Source organism: Anoplophora glabripennis, unplaced genomic scaffold (genome assembly GCF_000390285.2).
Source record: "Anoplophora glabripennis isolate ALB-LARVAE unplaced genomic scaffold, Agla_2.0 scaffold225, whole genome shotgun sequence".
NCBI classification, from domain to species: domain Eukaryota; kingdom Metazoa; phylum Arthropoda; class Insecta; order Coleoptera; family Cerambycidae; genus Anoplophora; species Anoplophora glabripennis.
Genome location: NW_019416658.1, coordinates 412674 through 436294, shown reverse-complemented (window position 1 = coordinate 436294; position 23621 = coordinate 412674). Strand labels below are relative to the sequence as shown.

At 36.0% G+C, this 23621-nt stretch overlaps 2 protein-coding genes across 2 annotated transcripts; one reads left to right on the top strand and one right to left on the bottom strand.

Annotated features, from left to right (window-relative positions):
- Positions 1 to 186: 186 nt before the first annotated feature.
- Positions 187 to 20872, top strand: LOC108908027 (DNA repair protein REV1). The gene is made up of 11 exons (XM_018711927.1): positions 187 to 299; positions 360 to 587; positions 643 to 1084; positions 1141 to 1710; positions 1762 to 1952; positions 2007 to 2288; positions 2344 to 2856; positions 2907 to 3093; positions 3148 to 3352; positions 3408 to 3548; positions 20088 to 20872. The coding sequence occupies exons 1-10, from the start codon at positions 222 to 224 to the stop codon at positions 3538 to 3540; spliced, it is 2829 nt and encodes a 942-aa protein (XP_018567443.1). The 5' UTR covers positions 187 to 221; the 3' UTR covers positions 3541 to 3548; positions 20088 to 20872.
- LOC108908005 lies at positions 6449 to 19911 on the bottom strand. Its single transcript, XM_018711895.1, has 5 exons — positions 18801 to 19911; positions 12583 to 18641; positions 11417 to 12541; positions 8149 to 10909; positions 6449 to 7881 (listed from the first exon to the last, which is right to left on the bottom strand). Exons 1-5 carry the CDS (start codon positions 19909 to 19911, stop codon positions 6449 to 6451), a joined length of 12489 nt encoding a protein of 4162 aa, XP_018567411.1.
- Positions 20873 to 23621: the final 2749 nt, after the last annotated feature.

Here is a 23621-nt window from a genome sequence, read left to right as displayed (position 1 = left end):
AAGGGTGTTTTCCCTTCTGTATTTATAATCTCTTTGATTAAAAGATTTCGCTATTTCAAATTAGTACTAGCACTCATTTGTAGAAATAGAATAGTAGTTCACATAGGTAGGTTTACACACTGTAGTTCAAATGTACTCTAATCAGCTGACGTTATGGCGGGTAAACAAATTTTTGGTTATGAAAGATTTCATGTCGGGGCTAATTTTCTTCTGGTTGTAAAATGGGAAGGTTTGCAGGATGTTCAAGGCGTGGAAGAATCAAAAACCCTTCAGAGGAGGACAATGGATTTGCAAGATGGGTATTACGGGGAAGAAAAGGCAATCATCAGTACTGTATACTGTAACAAAAAATTTTTTAGGGTGGTTATATGGAAGCAAAGAAGACGAAGCTTTTGCAACAGTTTACCTCAGCAGAAGTGGAGAAAGTTTCTGATATCTTTCAAGGCGTGGCAATACATGTGAATGGTTTAACAAGACCACCTGCGGATGAGTTGAAAAATCTTATGGCTGCGCACGGGGGCTTATTTCACATGTACCAGGTTTCGAGCACCACTCATATCATAGCTTCCAATTTACCGAACGTTAAGGTACAATATTGGTGTAGAAATTCATCATAACCGTTACCGATTTTCTTTGTTGCAGATTAAACAGTTGGGCACTACACCAATTGTAAAACCGGGATGGATAGTCGATAGTATATCTTTGGGTAAATTACTGGATTACCGCAGATATCTCCTCTATACAAATCAAAGCTTTACGCAACCAAGAATTGATTTCCCTGTTATAGAGAAACATTCACCAGATCCAAAGGAAGCAGAAACTAAAGAAAGTGTTTCTCCATACAGTATTTTAGAAAGTGTAACGGAAAATTCTGCTTCTGTCTCTGTCGCTGAAAAAAATATTGAACAGAGAAGAGGTCCAACTAAAACTGCGGCAGATCCAAAATTCTTGGAAGAATTTTACAATAATTCCAGGCTACATCTGATATCTACACTGGGTGCTGAATTTAAGCAACTAGTGGGTCAATTGAGGGATAAATCTAATGGAAAATTTCCCGGGAAAGACAAACTTGTAGAAACTAAAGGTTAGAATTTTTTAATATATACTAGATAGCTTTTAACGTACCGATTAATATTTTAGGTAAAACAACTGCTTATGTATTACCAAATTCAGTGATTATGCACATAGACATGGACTGCTTTTTCGTTTCCGTTGGCTTACGGAACCACCCTGAACTACGAGGCAAACCGGTGGCTATTACCCATGCCCGAAACGGCCAAATTTCCAGCAGTAGACCCGAGCGTAAAGCTAACAGAGAACAGGAGTTTGCTCTGTACAGCGAGAGGTTACCAGAAGGTACTACTTCTCGGATAGCCAAAATAGACGCGAATTCCAGCATGTCTGAGATCGCCAGTTGCAGCTACGAAGCCAGGAAGTGCGGCATAAAAAACGGAATGTTCCTTGGACAAGCTGTTAAGTTGTGTCCCGAGTTGAAAACTCTACCGTACGATTTCGAAGGGTACAGAGAAGTATCCAATTCTTTATATAAAACCATAGCATCCTACACTTTGGATATCGAGGCTGTAAGTTGTGACGAGATGTACGTCGATGTCACTAGCATTCTTAAAGAAACGGGGCTATCTGTCGATGAATGGGCGACCCACATCAGAAACGAAATTATGACGATCACCAGGTGCCCTTGTTCCACAGGTACGTAATTAGAAAAAATTTAAGAAGTGTGATAAAATCGTTTTCTTTAAGGTTTCGGTGCGAATCGTCTTCAAGCTAGACTTGCCACCCGCAAAGCAAAACCATCGGGTCAGTATTACCTACAAGCTGATGATGTAGAGATGTACATGGTAGAGATACCTTTAGCAGATTTACCAGGAGTCGGTTACGCTACGCTGTCGAAACTCAAAAATTTAGGACTCGTTACTTGTGGGGATGTACAAGTTAGTATTACTTCCATAATTTTAGGCAGTAGTTCAAACATACCATTCTTCCAGGTGGCGTCGCTGGCTGTCATCCAAAACGAAATAGGCAATAAAGCAGGGGAAACCCTCAAGGAACAATCCAGAGGCATCGATAGAAGGCCTTTAAATTTTCATCATGAAAGGAAATCTGTTTCAGCAGAAGTGAACTATGGTATAAGGTTCAAAACGTTGGACGAGTGCTACAATTTTTTACAGAGCCTGTCAAAGGAGGTGTACAATCGATTAAACGACATTGGAATGAGAGCTAGGTGTGTAACGTTGAAACTATTAATAAGAGCAGCGGATGCGCCAGTGGTAAGTACCCAAAAGGTTCTTAAATAGAAGTTGACTTACAAGTATCTCCCCACAGGAAACTGCAAAATTCTTAGGCTGTGGTGTGTGCGACAGCCTCACAAAAAGCTCATCGAACGTTATTATCAACGATCCTCATATAATATACCGGGAAGTTAAAAATTTATATGACAAGTTAAACCCACCTTTTGTTGATTTGAGGGGCGTCGGAATCCAGTTGACAAAATTAGAAAAGAACGCGCCCATGAACAAAGCACTGAGTAATTTCTTGAAACAAACCCCCAAAAAACAAAACCACACCGAGAAAAACGCTACAGTAACTACTGCTGTTGCTAGTAATACGGATCTAAAGGAAAATAAAAAAGTGGAGACAATACGAACTGTATTTCCTGAACTAGATGCTTCGAAAAATTCATCGTCTAGACAGAGCTCATTAAAATCAGGAAGAGGCAGGCCTAGAGGCGGAAAAGCTTCCATCGGCAAACAAATGTCAAAAAATAGAGCACCTACTCCCGTAAACAAGTTTTTTGTGAAAAATAAAAGCGTTGAAAATCATAGGAAAGTGCAAAAGGTAAGGTAATAATTATTTATGATCTAAACAGCACATTAATAATTTTGTAGCGCAATGACACAGCTCACCAGATTGATTTAAACGTACTAAACGAACTACCCGAGGAACTGAGGAATGAAGTCATAAAAGAATATGGCTTAGAACTCAAGGTTAAAGAGTCTACGAAAATAACAGAGCCTAAACTTTCAGAAAACAAGCCAACGCAAGTAAAGTTGAAAAAAGATTCTATTAAAACGGGTAAATATTTTTTTAGAATAAGTATGACAGCGTAATGTTTTCTTTACATTACAGAAAGCGCTGCTAAAAGTGTAACAACTAAAAGGAACCCTTTCCAAGGGCTGAGTTGGGAACGAATCAAGCCGATTATTAGAAAGTGGGTGCAATCCGGCAAGCAGCCTTCCGAAATCGATGTCATGATGTTAGCTGAACACTTTCGCCAACTTGCGATCGACAGGGAAATAGAAGTGTTGAAAAGTGTCTTTAACTTTCTTCATCGGTAAGTTTAGATGATGCATTACAGAAGTATAATAAATCATTTTGATACTTTTCAGCATCTTCTCCGATTTGAATTGCTATTGGCACAAAGCCTACTTCTTGATAGTAAATGTTACACAGGAAGGAATGGTAGCACGATATGGCGGCACTCTTATGGTAGACAGGAAATTCAAGTGCTGCCATATGTAGGAGTTGAGGTTAGTAGGCATGTTTTTAATTTTTGGACATTTGCACTACTTTAACGATTACCAGAAGTCAGTTATGTTATGTCGTAGAAACTTAAAAATTTAGGTCTGGCTACACGGGAATGTACAAGTTAGTATTCCTTCCGTAATTTTAAGCAGTGGTTCAATCTTATCAATTGTCATTCTTCTAGATGGCATCCAACACGAAATAGGTCATAAAGCCATATGTATGAATTGAAGTTAGTAGGCATGTTTTTATTTTTTGGACATTTGAACTACTATAACCGATTATTGTATCATTGGCCTGTACAAACCAACATTCCACATACATGAAGCTTTAACACAAAAAAATAGAGGCTATAGCACGACCCCCAATAAAATTATGAGAAGACTACTTCAATGGAGGAGGTATTTTGCACAGTTCTGTTAATACAACTACTTTGTTTGCTATGTCTTAAAGCGACATTTATGTGGAAGTATTACTGTATCAAACTTCAATAAAACTTTATAAGGCCTTTGAAGCTGTTTGAAAAAAAAAACTATTTTTTTTAGTCAACTTTGATGTCCTTTAGTTAAATCTGCTTATTTTGATCTCAACAAACTGTGGTAGCTTCATGTACACGGAATATTTGTACATCTTATATAGTAGTTGAAATTCTTATACAGGGTGTGGCGTGTACAATCTATAAAAATTAAACTACAGCTTCCTGATGATATTTGTAATAGAAATGTCTTATACGAAAAAGTTCTATCTTTGCGTTTTTTTTTTTTTGTAAATTACCTATTGTGTTATTTATTGAAAACTTTGGAAATGTTTTTATGCGACCCGATATGCAACCTTATAATTTAAGTCAGTATAATCTAATACTAGTATTACTAAAAGAAGGTTAGGTTACATTGTCAAAAATTTTTGCAGTCGACTGATTTTGTATTTGTATTGAATTCATTATTCACTTAATTATTAAATATTAAGCATCGTTCATCAACCCATCAGTGTTAAAAAGAACAAGATTTCAGACAAAAGTTTTTATTTTGTAATTCCACGATAGTGACAGTGTAATTTTTATAAAGTAAAAAATAAGAATAGCATGCCATTGACATTAAAAACGAGATTCTTATTTATTACTTTGCTTAATTTTTTAGTTTGTGCACAAACTAGTTTTACAATGAACCGAGAAAACAATGCATTTACTATTTCCGAACGTATCGATATGGTGTTAGTGTATTGTGCAGCCAGAGAAAATGCGCTTGCGGCGACTAGGTTGTACCGGGAACGACGACCACAACGTCACCCCACCATGTGCAAATACAATCCTACAGTGCGTTCAGCGGCTGCGAGATATGGGAAGTGTTATTCGTCGAGGAGAAGGAAGGTGAACCTTAATGTTGAAGATGCAGTGTTGGAAAATCTTGACGAAAACCCCACAATTAGTACTCGACGACTCGCACAGCAAGTAGGAACCTCATCTCGTACTGTACATCACATCTTAAGACGCCTGCTGTTGCACCCTTATCATCTGCAACCAGTTCAACAGATTTTACCCCCGGATTGTGATCAACGAATGTGTTTTTGCAGATGGTTTTTACGGCAATGTGCCAATCAAGTAGACTTTCCTGCTTATGTTTGTGTAGCAGATGAGGCGACATTTACCCGTGATGAAGTGAATTTTCATAATATGCACGTATGGGCCGATGAAAATCCTCACGCGATTAGGGAAACTCATTTTCAGCATCGGTTCTCGGTAAATGTTTGAGCTGGCATAATAGGCGATGTGCTTATGGGTCCCTATTTCTTTGAAGGATGACTAAATGGACCAACATATGCTGACTTTGTTGGAGAACCGGTTGCCTGAATTATTGGACGATGTGGCATTATAAGTTCGGGCACGCATGTTTTTTGAATAAAATGTTTCCTCAGTGATGGATTGGACCCTTTGGTCCTGTGCCGTGGCCACCTCGGTCACCCAATCTAACTCCAATGGACTTTTATGTTTGGAAAATATTTTGATCTATAATTGAACTTTAATTTACAAAAAAAAAACGCAAAAATAGAACTTTTTCATATAAGAGTTTTCTATTACAAATATTGTTAAGAAGCTGTAGTTTAATTTTTATAAATTATACACGCCACACCCTGTATAAAATGTAGAATTATGATCAAGGCAGTCTCTAATGCTATAGTTTTATTTGTGATGTGTCTCGACGTACAAGTAACATCGAGAAATACAAAGTACAAATATTCGATATAGATGATGATGCATGACATCTATTTAAAAATAAATAGATTTTTGAAATTTCCGTTAGAGTTCTACCACAATTTTATCACATCAACATTCCACAATTTGGATGAACTCGTTGTAGTTTTGCTTAGAGGCAGTCGCGTTCCTGGGAGAAAGTCCTGTACTTTTCCAGGAGTACGTTGAGGTCATAGAAGCTGTGCTGGTTGTACAACAACCGGGTCTTGTGCTTATCGTCTTCACACTCCGTCTCGCCTCCCTTGGAAGTGCCAAAGATGTGCGGGGCTTCTTTCGTTATATCTGCAGCAAAAGGACAATTTGCAAATGTAGTCAGTTCAATGAATATAATAAATATCTGCTGTAACACTATTAATTCTCTTTTGTGGTGGTTAAAAAGGAAAATCGATGGCAAATAATGTAAGATAGAAAACTTTCAGTTGAGGTATTGTATTTTTACCCCAAGTTAATGAAATAATGCTGTTTTAATTAAAATCTCAGTAAAAGTTTTCAAAAGTGATGGACGAGATGTTCCAACATTTAATGTGTAAGAATTTGTGGTGAATCCACTTACACAGTAAATTAAAACACCCCGTATAGACTAAAAATAAATATGGGATGTGTTGTTTGTGTTACTTTTGTTTACCTTTCGAACTGTTTGATAATCTTTGTAAACAATTAATTCTGTTTTTTGGGATCCTCTGGATCTTTTTCATCATTATTTTCCTTCTTCTTGCTCTTCGTTAAAATATGTTCCACCCCTTTGCAGTCGTTCCTGCTCTTGTCGATCTCAGTGGTTTCCTCTGATAACTTCTGTACAAGAGTATTTGCGTTATTCCAAACCTCTTGGCTCGTTCCTTCTCCATCCCTCTCCTTGTTCTTGTCCATTATGATGTTGTAGTAGCGAGAAACTCTTTCAAAAGATGGTTTGGAAGAAGGCCCTAACAGTTCATCCATCGATTTCGATTGAAGTTTCGTCACCACTTCATCTTTCAACTTGTTTTTTAAATTTGCTTTTACCGACTTGTAGTACTTTGACACTATCTCAAATTTTCCAATGTTTTTATTAACGTCTTTCTCATACAAAGCGCTAAACTCTCTGTGTAACTTACGCAACAATTCGTATCTGAACTCCAAGATTTGCCTTTTTATGGTATCAGGATCATTGGCCTTTTCCAAAGCTTTCAACTCGTTTTTGTCCCTCATAGTGAGGATTGTTGGCAGGAATCCTTCCTCGGACTTCCTCATAGGTCTTTTTATGTTTATGTATGTTATTTTTAAACCCTTGTACTTGTCCAATATGTTGGGAATGATTGTAGAAATTGCATTCGTTTTTCCAATGTGATACTTGTTTAAAGTCGTCATTTCTTCTACCGATGGTTTCAGGGCTACTTGAGATATAGCTTTCAGCGGCATGCAGAGCCGTTCGCAAGATCTCGTTACAGGTTTAAGGGGCACCTCGGAGCTTTCCTTCTTGTACCTATCCCTTGGTGCTTTTTCGATGAAGAACGTTACGCTTCTTTTCGACACTGCTTTTGGTTCTTTCTCTGACGAATCGTTTGGTAACCTTTTTTGTTTATCTTTAGAATAATAAACAATGCCTTCCCACTTGTTGCACTTTTTGAACAAAGAAAATCCCACGGGACTTTCACTGATTGGTTTCTTCATCTCCGTCGCTAGGAACTTGTACAGCGTTTTCTGCATTTCGTTTATTTCCGTAACTCTGGGCTTCTGAAACACAAGTGGGGTTTTCTCGCACAGCTGCTGTAGGTGCCTTATAAGGTTTTTGTTGAACCTGTAGATCGTTTCCTCTTCCTTGTAGTGTTTCTTAAAGATCTGCTCGATACGGGCTTTCATTGGACCTTTCGTTGGATCGTAATCCATCTTGTTTGGCGATAACTTTCGCATTAATTTTTCGGAGAAACTGAGTGACCCCATGACTGTTTTCTGGATGTCTTCCCTGCTTTTCACAAAACACTGTGGTAACAGTTCTTTACTTCCGCTGTTGCTACTTTCCTCGTCTAAATCCCTTTTTTGCTTACAACTTTCACTTGCAGTCTGTATTTCACTTTGACATTTCATATCAGTATTTTCTGGTGATACTTCCAGCACTGTCGGCAATGCATTTTTCTTTATTTGTGAAAGTATTGACCGTTTGCTGAAATTATTGCCTTTTCTTGGTGTCGAAACTAATTCCTTTATTTTGGAGGATGGAATTGTAGAATTGTTGTTTTCATTTTTTGAAAATTTACTTTTACAATTGTTTAAGTGAGATAGGTAATAGATAAAAATTTTTTTAAATTTTTCTTCAGCTTTTAATTTTTCATAAGTCAATCGTAGGTTGCTGTCGGAATTTTTTGGAGCCACGTATCCTGAACGTATGCCAGAAATTTGAGATATGTTCTCATTTCTGTCTTCGTTGACTTTCCTCTCTTGTTCCTGCTTTTCAACCTTGCGTTTTTCTTTAGTAACCTCTAGCTTAGAACCAGTTTTGTGGGAGATTTCGTTGATGTTAGCAAATATTTTTTTCCTTCTGGCTCCTAGTTCAGAATAATCCTGAATAACGTACCTCTTTTCGGTAATTTTAGGAACTGTTTTTTGTCTCTTTTTCAAATGCGATGATGTCCTCGATACACTTTCATCATGTATGTCCCGGATTCTCTTTTTATTCACATTCATTGTATTATTTTTTATATTGTTTTCTTCTTTTCTCATCAAAGACTGTTTTATTTTTTGACTGGTGTATGTGTATTCATTTTTTTGTTGTGGTTTATATCTGTTTCCAATAACTTCAATTCCAGTCTTTTGCTTCTTATATAATGATCTATCTTTGCCATGCCAGGGTCTTTTCTCGCTTTCTTTCGTTTTATTTATTTCAATATAATTGTCCTTTCTTGTTAAATGTTGTCTTATCCTCTGACATGTGTATTTATATTTGCTTTTTTCCTCTGGCTTGATATCGTTGAAACTGAAATGTTTTAAGCATGGCTCTGTTATCGAAGTTAATCTGTTACTTTTTGATGAATTTTCTTCCAGGTTACAGAGAGATGCAAATGATTGTAGTTGATTTGAACCTGGGTTCTTCATTGAGGATGTCACATTAGTGCTTTTATTTTCTAATGCTATTAACATCGAGTTTGGTTTTATTCCAACTTCTGTGGTAGAGTTTTGTGTTTTTAATAATTTTTTATCAGTAAAATATTGCTCGCTTTTCTTTTCTACTTCATTTTCTTCAGTGTTCTGATTTTCGGTAGGTTCTGTCTTTGTTTGGACATTTTCATCTCCCCTTTCCTTTGCAAAAACCTCATTTCCATGTTGAAGTAGGCCAATTTCTTGACTTACTTTTCCCAACTTCTTCATATGAAGTTTTTGTTCTAAGTTGTGTTTGATGTTTGTTTCCATAGTGTTGTATTTCCAATTTAAGCAACATTTCTCAATCTCTGATTCTAATTTTTTGCTGTCGATCTTTGTATTCTGATACTTGCAATATCCGATTCCTAACAATTTATTACCTTCTTTATTATTTTTTTCCAATATCTCATCTTGTTTGAGTTCAACCAAACTTTTGCTTTCTGATCTTTGCTCTGGCAACTTTCCATCCTTATTTTCAATATAATTGTTCTTTCTTATTAAATGTTGTCTTATCCTCTGACTTGTATATTTATATTTGCTTTTTTCCTCTGGCTTAGTATCGTTGTGTAATATGTTGAAACTGAAATATTTTAAGCATGGCTCTGTTATCGAAGTTAATCTGTTACTTTTTGATGAATTTTCTTCCAGGTTACAGAGAGATGCAAATGATTGTAGTTGATTTGAACCTGGGTTCTTCATTGAGGATGTCACATTAGTGCTTTTATTTTCTAATGCTATTAACATCGAGTTTGGTTTTATTCCAACTTCTGTGGTAGAGTTTTGAGTTTTTAATAATTTTTTATCAGTAAAATTTTGCTCGCTTTTCTTTTCTAATTCATTTTCTTCAGTGTTCTGATTTTCGGTAGGTTCTGTCTTTGTTTGGACATTTTCATCTCCCCCTTGTTGGCCAATTTCTTGACTTACTTTTCCCAACTTCTTCATGTGAAGTTTTTGTTCTAAGTTGTGTTTGATGTTTGTTTCCATAGTGTTGTATTTCCAATTTAAGCAACATTTCTCGATCTCTGATTCTAGTTTTTTGCTGTCGATCTTTGTATTCTGATACTCGCAATATTCGATTCCTAACAATTTATTACCTTCTTTATTTTTTTCCAATATCTCATCTTGTTTGAGTTCAACCAAACTTTTACTTTCTGATTTTTCCTCTGGCAACTTTCCATCCTTATTTATCTTTCCTAATTTTTGTATTTCTTTGTTAGCTCCACTGTTTTCTTCCGCCAAATATATATTTTCATCATTAACTATTGATAGTATGTGCCTGACTTTCTTATACGCGTAGTCTAAATAGTTGTTGCTAAATTTGAATAGTTTTTCTTCTGTATGGTTCACAACCCTTTCTTTAGAGTCTTGTTGTTGTTCCTTGCCTTCTAATTTCATTAGAGAATTTTCAAATTTCACGTGTTTAATTTGATTTTGATCTGAATAGCTTTTTTTACAGTCTCCACTGTTACTTTTTAAGTTTCCTTTTGACGTACAGCCATTAGATTCCTCCATATTCTCTGTTTGACCAGAAAAACCTTTGAATTCCTCGTTTTCCAAATCATGCGCTGATTTTCCTTGGAGTAACGTCTTACTGACGTCCATTAATTTTTTCTCGAACAATGTAACTACTTTTTCACCTTTACTATAGAGAACTTCCCCAGACGGGTCCCTATTTACTATTTCTTTCTCTTTTTCTTCAACTGTATCACATTTATCCTCAAGAATAGTGTTGGTGCAGTCTGTTGTTACTGTAGAGGCACCTAGGTGTGGTAAAGCGATGGTTTCTAAAACCTCTATCTGTTTGTCCAACATATATTTCGTTTGAAAAATGTTTTCCCTTACGTTCCTCGCAAGTGTTATAATTTTCAGTTTACTTTTACAGAGTTGTTCTGCAAAGTTCGTATGCTCTAAATCATTTGATATCTGTATCACTGCTTTTGATCTGGATTCATCTACGGTGTTCGTAACTAGTATATTTTTGGATTCTTGTTGCCGAATGTTGGTACCCTTTGAGAGTCCAAATGTTTTTTTATTCTGAAATTTTCTGAATAAACATTTATTTTCTGCATTGAATGCCAACTGTGATCTTCTCATAGAAAAGCTTTTAGTATCACGTTTCGCACCATTAGTAACTTTCCTGTTAATAAACATTGTTTGTATTATTTCTATCTTTCTGTCATATTTAGTCTTTATGAACATGTCAACAAGATCTGACCGTAAAATTGGAAACTCTGCCTTCTTTTCGCATTGTCTTGGTTTAAAATTAAGCTTTGTCATGCTCCTCTCTTGCAAATTTTTCATTCTATCGATAAGTTGTTGCTCTGCTGAAGAAACATTATTTTCCTTCTTTATTGTGCTAACTTTCTTCAGGGTTATATTGTTTTGTTTATTTGTTCTTACTCTTTTCTTTGGGAGTGTTCCACTCTTTTCCACCATTGAATTGCTGAATCTTCGTCTTTTTCTGTTTTTTTTCGATATGGGAGTGGTGTGTGGAATATCTGACGACATACTTACATGCATCGGCTGAGCTCTTACTTTAGTTTTTCTCTTACCTGGGATCTCAACTGGCTTCTCCTGTTTTTCCCTTCTTTCTTCAGTCTTATCTCTCTCATTCAGACTCTCTCCTGGTAGGCAGTTGTTGCAAGTCACTACAATTTTGTTCCCTAACGTCTCTTTACCATCGTTCGTAAACATTTGAACAATCAATTTACTGTCAGAATATTCTTTACTCGTCTCGCCACCGCTATTTTGAGGTGAGCCATTTTTGTCAAGGGCTGGCTCTTTGATTTCCTTCTTGTCTTCGTATTTGCTGCAATCCAGCTTTGCACTCTTAATTTTTACAGGGGGGCAAAGCAGATTTTTCTTACCAGAACTTTTTTTGCATTGTTTTAGTATATCTTTTTCATTGCATTCCTGCTTGCCAGTTTTAGTGGTGCTATCTGTTTTTTTTTCGTCTTTGTGACAGATCTTCGCTCTTTTCGGTTGCCTCTGAGCGCATCCTGTCGTGGTTTTGTTATTGTTACCTTTTGCTTCTTCACTGCTTCCTCTTAATTGTCTTTTTGCTTGTTTTTGGATGCCAGCCATTAACAAATATTTGTGTGGTTTAACAGTGGTTTTTGTTGACTTTTCATTTAATTTACATTCCTTTTTCTCACTCTGAGGTGTCGATAGTTTCTTTGGAACTTTATCCCTCCCTTCCTTTTCTGTTTCGTTTCTAATCCCCATGTTGTCTTTATTGGAACACTTTTCTCCACTAGCTGACACCATATATGTTTTTGAATCTTTTGCTGTTGATTTAGCCTTTCTGACAGCTACTAATTTGGTGTTTTCTTTTAACTTTAAGCATTTTTCCTTGTCTTGTTTCGTGCTACTGTAATTTTCAGTCTTTTTGTCTGCTACCAGTTCGGTGCTGTCCTTTAACTTTAAGCTTTTTTCTTTCGTTTCAGCCTTGTCTTGTTTTATGCTATTGTAATTTTCGACCTTTTTGCCAGCAATCAGTTCGGTGTTTTCTTTTAACTTTAAACATTTTTCTTTCGTTTCAGCCTTGTCATGTTTTGCACTATTGTAATTTTCATTCTTTTTAACAGCAACCGCTTCAGTACCTTCTTTTAACTTTAAGCATCTTTCCTTGGTTTCAGCCTTGTCATGTTTTGCATTATTGTAATCTTTTTAACAGCAACCGCTTCAGTACCTTCTTTTAACTGTAAGCATCTTTCTTTCGTTTCAGCCTTGTCATGTTTTGCGCTATTGTAATTTTCATTCTTTTTAACAGCAACCGCTTCAGTGCCTTCGTTTAACTTTAGGCATCTTTCTGTCGTTTCAACTTTGTCTGGTTTTGCACCCTTGTAATTTTCAGCCTTTTTAACAGCTACCAGTTCAGTGCTTTCTTTTAACTTTAAGCATTTTTCTCTTGATTCAACCTTGTCATGTTTTACGCTATTGTAATTTTCATTCTTTTTAACAGCAACCGCTTCAGTACCTTCTTTTAACTTTAAGCATCTTTCTTTTGTTTCAGCCTTGTCATGTTTTACGCTATTGTAATTTTCAGTCTTTTTTGTGGCCACCAATTCAGTGTTTTCTTTTAATTTTAAGTTGGTTTCTTTTGTTTCGGTTTTGTCTTGTTTTTTGTTGATATTTTTGGACTGTTTACCAGCTAGTAGTGCAATATTTTCTTTAAACTTTAAACATTCTTCTTTCATTTCAACATTGTCCTGTTTTGTATTGTTGTAATCTGCAGGCTTAACTAGAGTTCGATATTGGGTTTGGGGCAATTTGAGGATCTCATAGACTTTTAGAACTTCTTCTAGTTCTTTGTCAGCTTTCTTCATCACATTTATCAATTTCTCTATATTGGTTTTGATTTGAGAATCTTCTTTAACTGGTATTTTAGAACCACTGGCTTCAACTTTGTGTTTTATATCTGATTTTTCAGTAGCAGTCTTTGTGTCGTTTTTGCTACGTTCTGTTTTCGAAAGATTTTTAAGAGGTTCCTCTTTGACTGATCTATTTATTTCATCCTCTAGGTCTTCAAACTTTGCTTCCACTTTCCTGACAATCTCCTCCTTCCCAATGCTGCTCGATTGATCTAAAATGGTACTTTGAGATGAAATTTTTTTAATAGAATCGTATTCACCTTTTCCCGACAGAATTTCTTTTACTCGCGTGTCATCTTCTATCTTTTTTCGTTGTTGTTTTTGAAAGCAAAAAGCTGTATCTCCATTACTACACCACCTTTCATTTACTATGTCGGCTTTGGCTTCCTCAACATCGTTTTCATTGTGTGTTTGTTCTGGGGATTCCTTTACGTCTTTTATTTCATACATGATATGATCATCCTCAATTCTGGCTTTTTTCAGCTTTGTAAAGTTAAAATCCAAGTCGTTTTGGCTGTGCCATGAGTCTTCTTTTGGGGTGTATCCAACATTTAAGACTCTAGGTTGTATTTTTAAGAAATCGTCTTCGATTCTGGCTTTTTTCGTTCTCCTAAAATGTAAAGCCGACAAACCTTCACCGTTGTCAAATTGTGGCATGTCGGAATTTCCTTTAAGTACAGTAAAGTTAGGTATCTGCGGTTCTGTCGATGTTCCGTCCTTTGAAGTCTTCTGGGGTGTTGTAAAGCAACTGGCGGACTTACCCATAGCATATTCTGACCTGCAATTTGTTGACATATCGTTTGGTTTTTCATATTCATTTTCACCCTTGTATCTTAATTTGACGATTAATCTAGGATGTTCCTCATTCCAAGTGCTGTTATTTTTAATACCATCTCTACTTTTTGTCACACTTAGGCAGAATGTGGCATTGTCCACATTTAGCTTACGCTTCTCCTGCATATCTATGATGCTCTCATAACACTCCCTAACGTTTTTTAGTTTATTTAAGTTTGCTGTTCCTAATTCCTCTTGTTCCTTTGAACTTACTTCTAGTTCATCTTTTGAAGCCTCGTTTTTATCTCTTGTCTTATCATTTTCTTTGTTCCATGTCACCTCTATCTCTTTCAGTATTTTAGCCTTTTGTTCTTCAGCCAAATCCGCTAAAGATTTACATTTCTTGGTTTCTTCTCTCCTTAGCGATGAGTGAGTAATTTTACTAAGTGCTTCGTTGATCTCTTCTATAAAATTCCTTCTTGGATCATCCAAAGTGGCATTCCTGGTTGTGTGTTGCATTTTCGGGTCGTTTCTGCCTTTGGGGGGTAAAACTATGTCCGTCTTCGATTTGGGCTTCTCCTTTTTGTGTTTGTCTGTAGGTTTAGGTGGTTGTTCTCTCCTGATCGTCGGTCTGTTCTCGGGAACTGTGGACTTTTCAATTTTCTCTTCCACCTTTTGTGTGGGCTTCATAAGATCAATATTCTTGACCAGCTTCACTAATCTCGTACTGGCTTCTTTCGGTTTCATTAGGTTTCCCTGTTGAAACTCGTTTATTTTATTTACCATGCTGTTTTCTTTTATTGGAGGCTTGGCGTCAGGTTGCTTTCCTTCTAATTTGTTTCTCGTGACAAAAAGTGGGGCGCTACTTTCTGCCATTTTTTCCTGCATACTGTTATCAAGCAATGATTTTTCATTATATGAAGGTTGTTCGTTCAGTGTAGTCTTAGCTCTTGTTTCTGGGGAATATTTTTCTAGGTCCCTTTCCAATTTTTGTACATCCTTTGCTTCTGTCTTTTTGCATATTTTTTCTCTGTCTTCCACTATATATTCCTTTTGTTGTGGAGAATCCTTTGAATCTGATACATTTTTCTCTTTCTTTGGCGTTTGTTCTTCCAATAGGTTTTTTATATTTATATGTGGAATGTGTTTTCTTATTTCTTCCAGAACATTGCTGATATTAATTTTTGCCCTCTCTTCTGCCGTCTCTTTCTTTTCTTCTTCGGACACCGTACTACCGCATTTTTCTGCATCCTTTTTTAATGTCTGCTCTTCCTTGTCCTTAACTTCTAAGGTTGGGCTAAAGTTTTGTTTTGAAGTATTATCTGATTTTACCAAATTATCTTCCAATGATGATGGATTCGATACATTTTCCTTCTGTGACTGTTCTTCGAGGACATCGTCGGTAGATTTTTTTAAACTATTTTCTAACATATACTTTCCTTTAATGTCTGGAGCAATGTTGCTGTGCTTTTCTAAACTTTCTCTTAAGTTCTCTTCTTGTTCTAGTTTCAGCATGTGCATGTCTTTTTCTTTTGAAGTCATACTATCAATTTCTTTCGAAACTTTTAACTCGTTCAAGTTACTTTTTGCAGGTGATTTTTCTGGCATCCTGTCTAAATTTTCTTTTAATGTCTCTTCTTGCAGTATGTTATTGACTACCTTTTTTAAATTAGCTTCTAGCAAATACTTTTCTTTAACATCCTGAACAATATCGGTGGGTTTTTCTGAACCTTTTTCCAATTTATGTTGTTCTGTTTCTTCCCTTTTTTCGCTATTACCTTTCACAGCAGCTTCTTTCGTACTCCTCGTTATCTCAGAACCGGTATTTGCCGTTTTTATATTTTCTTTTACTGTCTCTCTTAGTATACTCCTGTCTGTCTTATTTAAGTTAGCTTCTAACAGATACTTGCCTTTAACTTCCTGTAGAGTGTTACTATCATTTTCTAAACTCTTTTTTGTTTGTTGATTTTTCTTTTCTTCTATCTCCTCACTACCAGTCTTTCTTGCGATTTCTTTTAACATCTGCAATGCTTTTTCTTTCAGAGGCGTACTAGACTTTTCTAACTCAGTACTTGAATCCTTTTTATTATTTTCCTCAGATAACTTCTCTGGTGTGTTTTCTAAATTTTCTTTGGCAGGTTCTTTTTGTACGTGTATCACAGACTTTGATTTAGTGTCTAAAATATATTTTTCTTTAACTTCTTCACTAGTGTCAGGATATATTTCTAATTTTTCTTCTGTTGTTATACTATTATCTTTGTCTGCATCTTTTTGTGATACCTCCATTCTTTTTTCTGCTAAAAGGGCATTCTCAATTTGTTTTGAAATAATTTTTAGATCTTCTGCTGAAGACTGTCTCTGTTCTGTCACTTTTTTTGCCACTTTTTGGAAATTTTTCTTTTGTGCATTTTCCTTTAATATATTGCAAGCAGGTTTTCCTGCAATAGCTTTGTGATCTTCCGTACTTCCTTTTATCTGCTGTATTTCTATTTCCTTCAGTCTCTTGCTATAGGGTTTTTCTACGTCCGTTAGTAAATGATTTTCTTTATTCTTTAAAGTTGTATCGGTAAGTTTTTCGGAAGCTTCTTCGGAGGTTAGTAGGTTTTTTCTTTTTCCCAAAACTTGAGTTTTTACTTTAGCTTTCTTTGTCTTTAATTTATTTTGACTCTTCATATATTGAAATTCAATTTTGGTAGGACCTTGTGCTTTTTTATTTATCTCTTGGTTGTTTTTATATAATGGTTGTTTTTTATCAGAAGCTTTTTCTAAATATTTTTTTGGGCCAATATAATTTGCGTTTGGAACATTCTGCTCCAACTTCGCTTTCTTTTCTATTATTTTATTTGCTACTCGTGTTTTCAGTCTTTGTCCTCTTTCTTCTGCAATCATATCTTTATTTTTTTCTGGATATTCTTTTAGTTTTGCTAAGTTCTCTTCAGCTAACAATTTATTTTGTTGATTTATCCTTTTGTCTGACACATTTTCCAAATTTTCTTCCAGAACAGCAGTTTTCTCTACATTTTGCTCTGGATTTTGTAGATTATTCACATCTTTTATTTCCGTGGTGCTACAGGAGACTTGTTCTTGTACTTCTTTTTCCTTCAAAATCGGACCATCCTCTTCCGAATATGTTTTTGTGTCATGTGCCTCTCTTTCCTCTTGAGCTTTACCAGCAAATAGCTCTGGATTTTCTTGCATATTTAGAACGTCTTTTTCTAGTTCTTTTAAAGCTATTTCTTCTTTCTGTTGCAATAACTCCTCATCAGCTATTGCTAAGTCTTCTTTAGATTTACTTTCTGATATTTTGCTGTCTAATTTATATTTGTGATCCCTTATAGCCTCTTTTTCTTTCACCACGGCCTCCCTCGCCTCTTCAAGTTTCCTGTGTTGTAACTTCACTTCTTCCAACAGTTGTTTTTCTCGTTCTCTCCTCTTCCTCCTGTTGATTCTCTTTAACTCCGCCATAGATATCTTAAATTCTGTTTTGCATGGTACCCTGTACTGGTCCATTATCTTCTTCAGAGGGTTTGTTCCAGCCTTACTCGTTTCTTTCGAGACTTCCTGTCTAGTAAACTTGTATTTTTCTTGAGATTTGTTACTGCTGGGCGTTGGTAGTTTCGATTTAATTTTCTTAGAAAGATTCTCGTTTCGATTGGTCTTTAACGGGGCGGATCGTATTATGGGTTGAGGTGTATCAGTCTTGGGCTTTGCTGATTTTGATGGAACTTTTTTGATAAGGTTTTCGCTTCTCACTTTTTTTAAGGGGATAGATTGGGTTACAGAACTCTTCTCTTGCCTCAAGTGTTCCACCGATTGACTTCGTACTTTTGCTTTCTTAGGTCTAGTTCTTCTGATTACTGTGTCTCTTATAACGTTCACAGCTTTGCGTATGAGGGAGTCTTCATCCTTTTTCACGACGAATTTATCTGATATCGGGTATTGTTTTATCTTTCCCTTGTCTTTATCTATAATGATATCTGACTTGACTTCTGCTTTCACTTCAACAACGTTTTCAGATTCGTCTTTAGGAGTTTTGTCGATTTGATCCTCTAATTTCGTCACCACCTCTTTTATCTTCTTACTATCGGCCTTTGTCATATCCTGCTTCGGCATTTCAACTTTTTTGATATTCAACCTTTCAACGGCTGTTTGGTCCCTCAGCTCCTTTAGCTTCCTCAAATATTCACCGAATCCATCGGAACTTGGTATTTTCTCGATTGTTTTTAGGCTTCCTTTGCTATCTTTATGATCTTCTAGCTCTTTAGCTTCTTGTTTATGCGTTTCAACAAAGTGTTTTACTTTTTCTTCACTCTCTGCGATGAAATCGCCATAGGTCGTGGTGACATTTGAACGGTTGCTGTTTTTGATACAGGTAGCGTCGATATCGTAATTTTCAGACTTTTCGGACAGGATTCGTTTGGGGTATTTTAAGGAAGATTCAACTTTTGCTTGCTTAGCGGTGGCTATGGGGTGTTCAGTCACTTGCGGCTCTTGCATTTCTGTTCTTCTGAACAGTACTTCCTCGGCGTCTCTATAGGTTGGAGCTGGTTTTGGACTTGTGGGTCGCTTAGCGTCATGGTTTTCTGCTTGATCTAGACCATAATAAATGTGTAAATTAGGTTAATTTTTAATTACAGAAGGAAAACAAATAATTATCAGATTTGGAAAACTAAAACGAACTATGATACATTTTAAAAACAAATGTTATTGTAACGATATTCAAATTGTTGAACTTTTAATTCATCGCTCACCTTTGTCCTCTTCCTTGGTTTTAGTTGGGGCCTGATACAGCAGGCCGCTCTTCTGCAACAGCTTATTGTATCTGTTCTTGAACGCCATTCTAACCGAGGAATTTGCCTTTCGGACGGTGGGGTGTTGCTGCATCATGCTTTTGTTGTATTTTAGCTGCTGTTTAGCATATTCAGAGTTATCATCATTGCATTTTCGCTGCAGACGTCTTTGATAAGTCTTGTTCCTTAATTTTTGAGCCTCGGCTTTGTCTTTTTCTGTAGATGTTTCATGTTTTACCTTCAACTGTAACGGCTCCGGTACAGGATCCCTGTAAACGGTCTTGACTTGGTTGTTCTTCGCTACCTGCTGCTTGAGTGTATGCTGCATCTTGAATCCATTAGTACCCACCTTGTAGCTCGCGATGTGGGTGGGGTATGTTATCCTTATTTTGCTCTGTTTGAATTGAGATCTGGGTTTCGCAGTCTTCATCTCGGCGATTTTTTCCAGCTCGGGTATTTTCATTAATTTCTCTTTGTGTATTTTCTTCAGCGGCTTTTGCTTCGGTTTGTTTTTGTTGTTCTTAGTGTCGATGTGCTCGAACTCGTTTTGTACTTCGAAGTTAAGTCCAGCAGGTCGTATCATAAAGTTGGATTGTTGGTGGAGTTTATCAAATTTTGATCTGATTTCCATGCATTGTTCGACAGCCAACTGGTAGTATTTTTCTGCCTCTTTGTTTTTGAAGGGTTTTTTGAAGGCCGCGGTGCTGCATTTGTTATCCACGGTGGAGGAATGGAAAAATCTTGAAGGTGCGGCAGTTGTAGCGATGAGTTGTTCGGCGCTAACTTCAGGACGGCTCAGGGGAGTGATACTGATGTTCTGGGTAAAAAAGGAACTGTAGGATTTGGTTTTCTTATCTGACTTTATCTCAGTCTCCAAGGCTTCTTCTGAGCACTCTACCGAGTCGGCGCCTTCTTCTACCCCCTGTTTGTTCTGGAGGTCCGTCTCCGAGAGGAATTTCTTGCTGCTCGAGGCACCCCTGTTGCATTTCTGAGCCACCTTCCTGTAGTATCCGGTAAAGTTAGTCAGGGATCTATGCGATTTGGTAATATTACTACATAATAATTTATACATTGTAGTGATTATACTTTAATTTTGATTGTGATTAACAGAACATGATGGAACTTGACAAGTCTGACAGTGATTGTTTTTGTGAAATCTAGTAGGTTTTTGTGATGGTTTTGGAACTTTTAAATGCAAATAATTAAAATGACTAGCAGCTTTGACTTGATTTTTTTCCTCTTTTCTAGGACAAAATGTTGCAACCAAGCCATCAAGCCATCCATGAGAATGTGGGATTTTACCAAAGTGTTAATTTGAAATTTACTTTTATTTTTATCATATCTATCATATATCTGTTTCACATCAAAATTAACAAACAACTAAAAATGAGGCCCAGTTTCAAAGTTGATTTTCTCCTGAAGGGCTAATTTGATTTTGGTAACTTTAAGATAGAAATTTTGTTGAATTTTCGGTTTTACATGATACAAGAGAGAATAAGTATTGTTCATTGATATTTGAAACTGTCTGTAAGGTGCACCAGATAAAATAACGAGTATCTACTTGAATTAAACTATAGTCTCTTCTTTTCCGAACAATTTGTTTTTTGATTTACACCGTTATCTGTGTTATTAATTGAGATACAAAGTTATTGTAAAAATTTAGACAGTAATAAAAAGAAACTTATGATCCAACAAACAAACTGTTCAGAAAAGCCTCATATCGTACAAGGTGCTTCAAATTTTAGAGAAAGATATTCCTTTGTAGAGAATAAATGTAACATATAATTTAAAAAAAATTGTTAAAATCAAATTAGTTGTTCGTGATTTTTTAGGTAACGTTTTTGAGGCGAAATGTATTTCTTCATTTCAACTTACTATTTATTTTTCAATTTCTATAGACGATTATGTGGATGGATATATGATGGATGTTTTAAACTTACTATATTTTACTATATTTATGTTTGTTTCTAGGAGAGACATATTTTTGTACCTTGTTATATCTTAATAAAACTGAAAGACACAATAGTAGATTATTAATTATTTTTTATTGCATTATTATTGAAAATTATCATTTAATGATAGAGCAAACAATTCATCCACAACTTTTTACTTATATCTGGATAAGCTTGAACTACAAAATCACAAAAAATTTAAAACACTGGGAAAGTTCAGAAAATCTTCTGCTTCTTTGCATTATTAAGGTACCAGAGATGTCCGTGTTCCACCGGCAAGCATTTTCTTAATTTCTTCACACTTTTCCTATAGTTACTGGGACAGCACATTTTAACTGTGTTTGCTTTGTTGACATTAAGAACTGGTAATTTTTTCCTCCGATATTCGGTCATGGCAGATTTTTCGGCATTGTTGACGTTTGTGGATAGATTTATCCTGGCTTGTTTCATCACGTTGTAGTTATTTTTTGGGTAAATCACCATCGAAGCCATTTTATTGAATTTTACTTCTTTTATAGGACTGTCCCTGTCACCATAAGGCTTTACGTCAGGTTTTCTCAGAATTGACTTTCTCAACTTGAAGATTTCATCTCTCATATCGCTCACTTCCTTGATCTCCTCGTATCGCGGCTTTCTCACATTGGCTAAGTTGAAGTTTTGCCAGGGGTAAGCTCTTTTGAGGGGTATCTTTGTGGATGATTTGTCTTTTTTAATTTGTACGGTTTGTAGAGGTATTTGGTTCAATTTCTCCTGGATATTGAGGTCTAAATGGCAACTTGTTTTCTTGAGGCTGATGTTGCTTGAAACCTTGTTCACCTTTGAATTTGACGAAGTCAGTTTTACACCATCCTGCGATGAGTTGTCGTCATACTTTGAATTATTCCACTGTTTAATTTGTTTATCGTTCTGGCAACTGCTGAGGTTTATTTCGGATTTTGGTTTGTTGGATTGATAGTCCTCCACGGGTTGACTTTGGGCAACGGTTGGTTCACTCTGATTCCTCTTGACATTGTCTGAAGACTTCTTATAATTTCTGAATATATTCGAGATGAATTTGAATGGGTTCCTGTTCCTGAAGTAGCTCAAATACGATCTATTCATTGCTGTACCTTCAACTACTGATTTGATAATCCGATATTGCACCATTCGAATTTTGACAGACAAGCCTCAAAATTAGTCAGAAGCACAGGCTACTTGTTTTACCCAGTTGGAGTAAACAGTTTTTTTTTAGAAAGCTGCATAAAATTAGTTGAAAAAATCTAAAAAGGATAAGAATGTTTCTTTATATATCTGTATAATCACTGGATCAATATGTATCAAAAAAAAAATAATTAACACTGCGCTACTCCAGACAGAACACTTATTTATGTAATTGATTGTTCAATTTAAATAAATAAAGATGAACTTGGCAGTGGTTGTGCCAATTTTTAAATATTTACATTCCAATTATTTTTAAATCTGGCGGCATCTGTTGCTGCACTTGAGAATGTGTTTAGGATGTTCCTCTAGTGAGTAGCTGCTTAAGTAACAACTTGGTACATTATGTGGTAGATGGCGCTACCACTAATTGTTTTTAATTGGATCTTTCATTATGTGGTAGATGGCGCTACCAGTAATTGTTTTTAATTGGATCTTTTCTATCTAGACTTCTTGTGAAGCAGAGACCGCAGACTACATGTTTTGCTCGGTTGGATCCCACAAAGCGCCTACACCGGCCGCATTTGCGGTCGGGGTAGACGACGGATGGGGCCCACCTACGAAGGCTGTCCAGGCCTACACGAGATGAGGCAGGATAAAGAGGGATAATCCCCCTCGATCCCAAATCATTGAGGCCAATTTCTAGCCATAGAATAATGGCGCGCGCTCGGTTGGAGTGAACTGTTTTTTTAGAAACCTGATGAAAAAAATTAAAAAGAATAAGTTTGTTTCCTCTACCATCAGTCTATTAAATATATCCAGAAAAACAGTGAAATTAATTGTCACTGAAGTACTACAGACAGAACACTTATTTGTGTAATTGATTGTTCAATTTATTTAAATAAAGATGAACTTGGCAGTGGTTATGCCAATTTTTAAATATTTATATTCCCATTATTTTTTAAATATGGCGCCACCTGTTGTACTTGAAAATGTGTGTAGGATGCGTCTCTAGTGCATAGCTGTAGCTTATGTAGCAATTTGGTACATTATATAATAGATGGGGCGGCAAGTAACTAAGATTTTGTTCGTTTCGTATCGGTATTGACCATTTTTCCTGCGGTAATTCGACATATATTGATTTTGGAATGTGTTTTATAAATATTTACAAAATATGACATAATTTAGTTGTAAAGAATTATGTAAAAACCATAAAAAATTTTTAGGTGGTGCCACCTAAATTTGTTTATTGCATACGAAAACTCCTCGTGTAGACCACCAGATGGCGCCGCAGGTGGAAATTTTCAAAATTATGATTACTGACTAATTTTCTAAAGCCACTGTAAGTACTTATAACTAGAATGCCAAAATTGTAGACAACAAATAGATATACGGGCTGTCTACTGTAAGAGGGCCACTCCTATGTATCTCGCTTAATACACGATGCATGTCAAAAATCTTTATGTTTTTTGTTGCAGTTTTTTAGGCCTTGATGCTTGTAAAAACAAATTTGAGATCCATGGCCAACTTTCTGAGAAATAATTAAAAAAACCGGAAAAGTACCGAAAGTTTAAGGCCGTCTAACTTTTTTATTTTATGAGATAGAGAAAACTTATTTTAATAAAATTTCATGGCAAAATTGATATCTTTGACCTGGTGTAAACAAAATTTTGAAGTATGGTATGTAATTTGC

What these genes read in the sequence shown, in the direction of transcription:
- LOC108908027 (XM_018711927.1), top strand. Translation starts at nt 222, where the DNA reads ATGGGAAGGTTTGCAGGATGTTCAAGGCGTGGAAGAATCAAAAACCCT. An exon ending in CAAACTTGTAGAAACTAAAG is followed by an intron (nt 1,085 to 1,140) that starts GTTAGAATTTTT and finishes TTAATATTTTAG; the next exon opens with GTAAAACAACTGCTTATGTA. An exon ending in GTCTTTAACTTTCTTCATCG is followed by an intron (nt 3,353 to 3,407) that starts GTAAGTTTAGAT and finishes GATACTTTTCAG; the next exon opens with CATCTTCTCCGATTTGAATT.
- LOC108908005 (XM_018711895.1), bottom strand. Translation starts at nt 19,911, where the DNA reads ATGTATAAATTATTATGTAGTAATATTACCAAATCGCATAGATCCCTG. An exon ending in TAAGAGCTCAGCCGATGCAT is followed by an intron (nt 10,910 to 11,416) that starts GTAAGTATGTCG and finishes GGACTCTCAAAG; the next exon opens with GGTACCAACATTCGGCAACA. An exon ending in ATCTCAAATTTCTGGCATAC is followed by an intron (nt 7,882 to 8,148) that starts GTTCAGGATACG and finishes CATTGCCGACAG; the next exon opens with TGCTGGAAGTATCACCAGAA.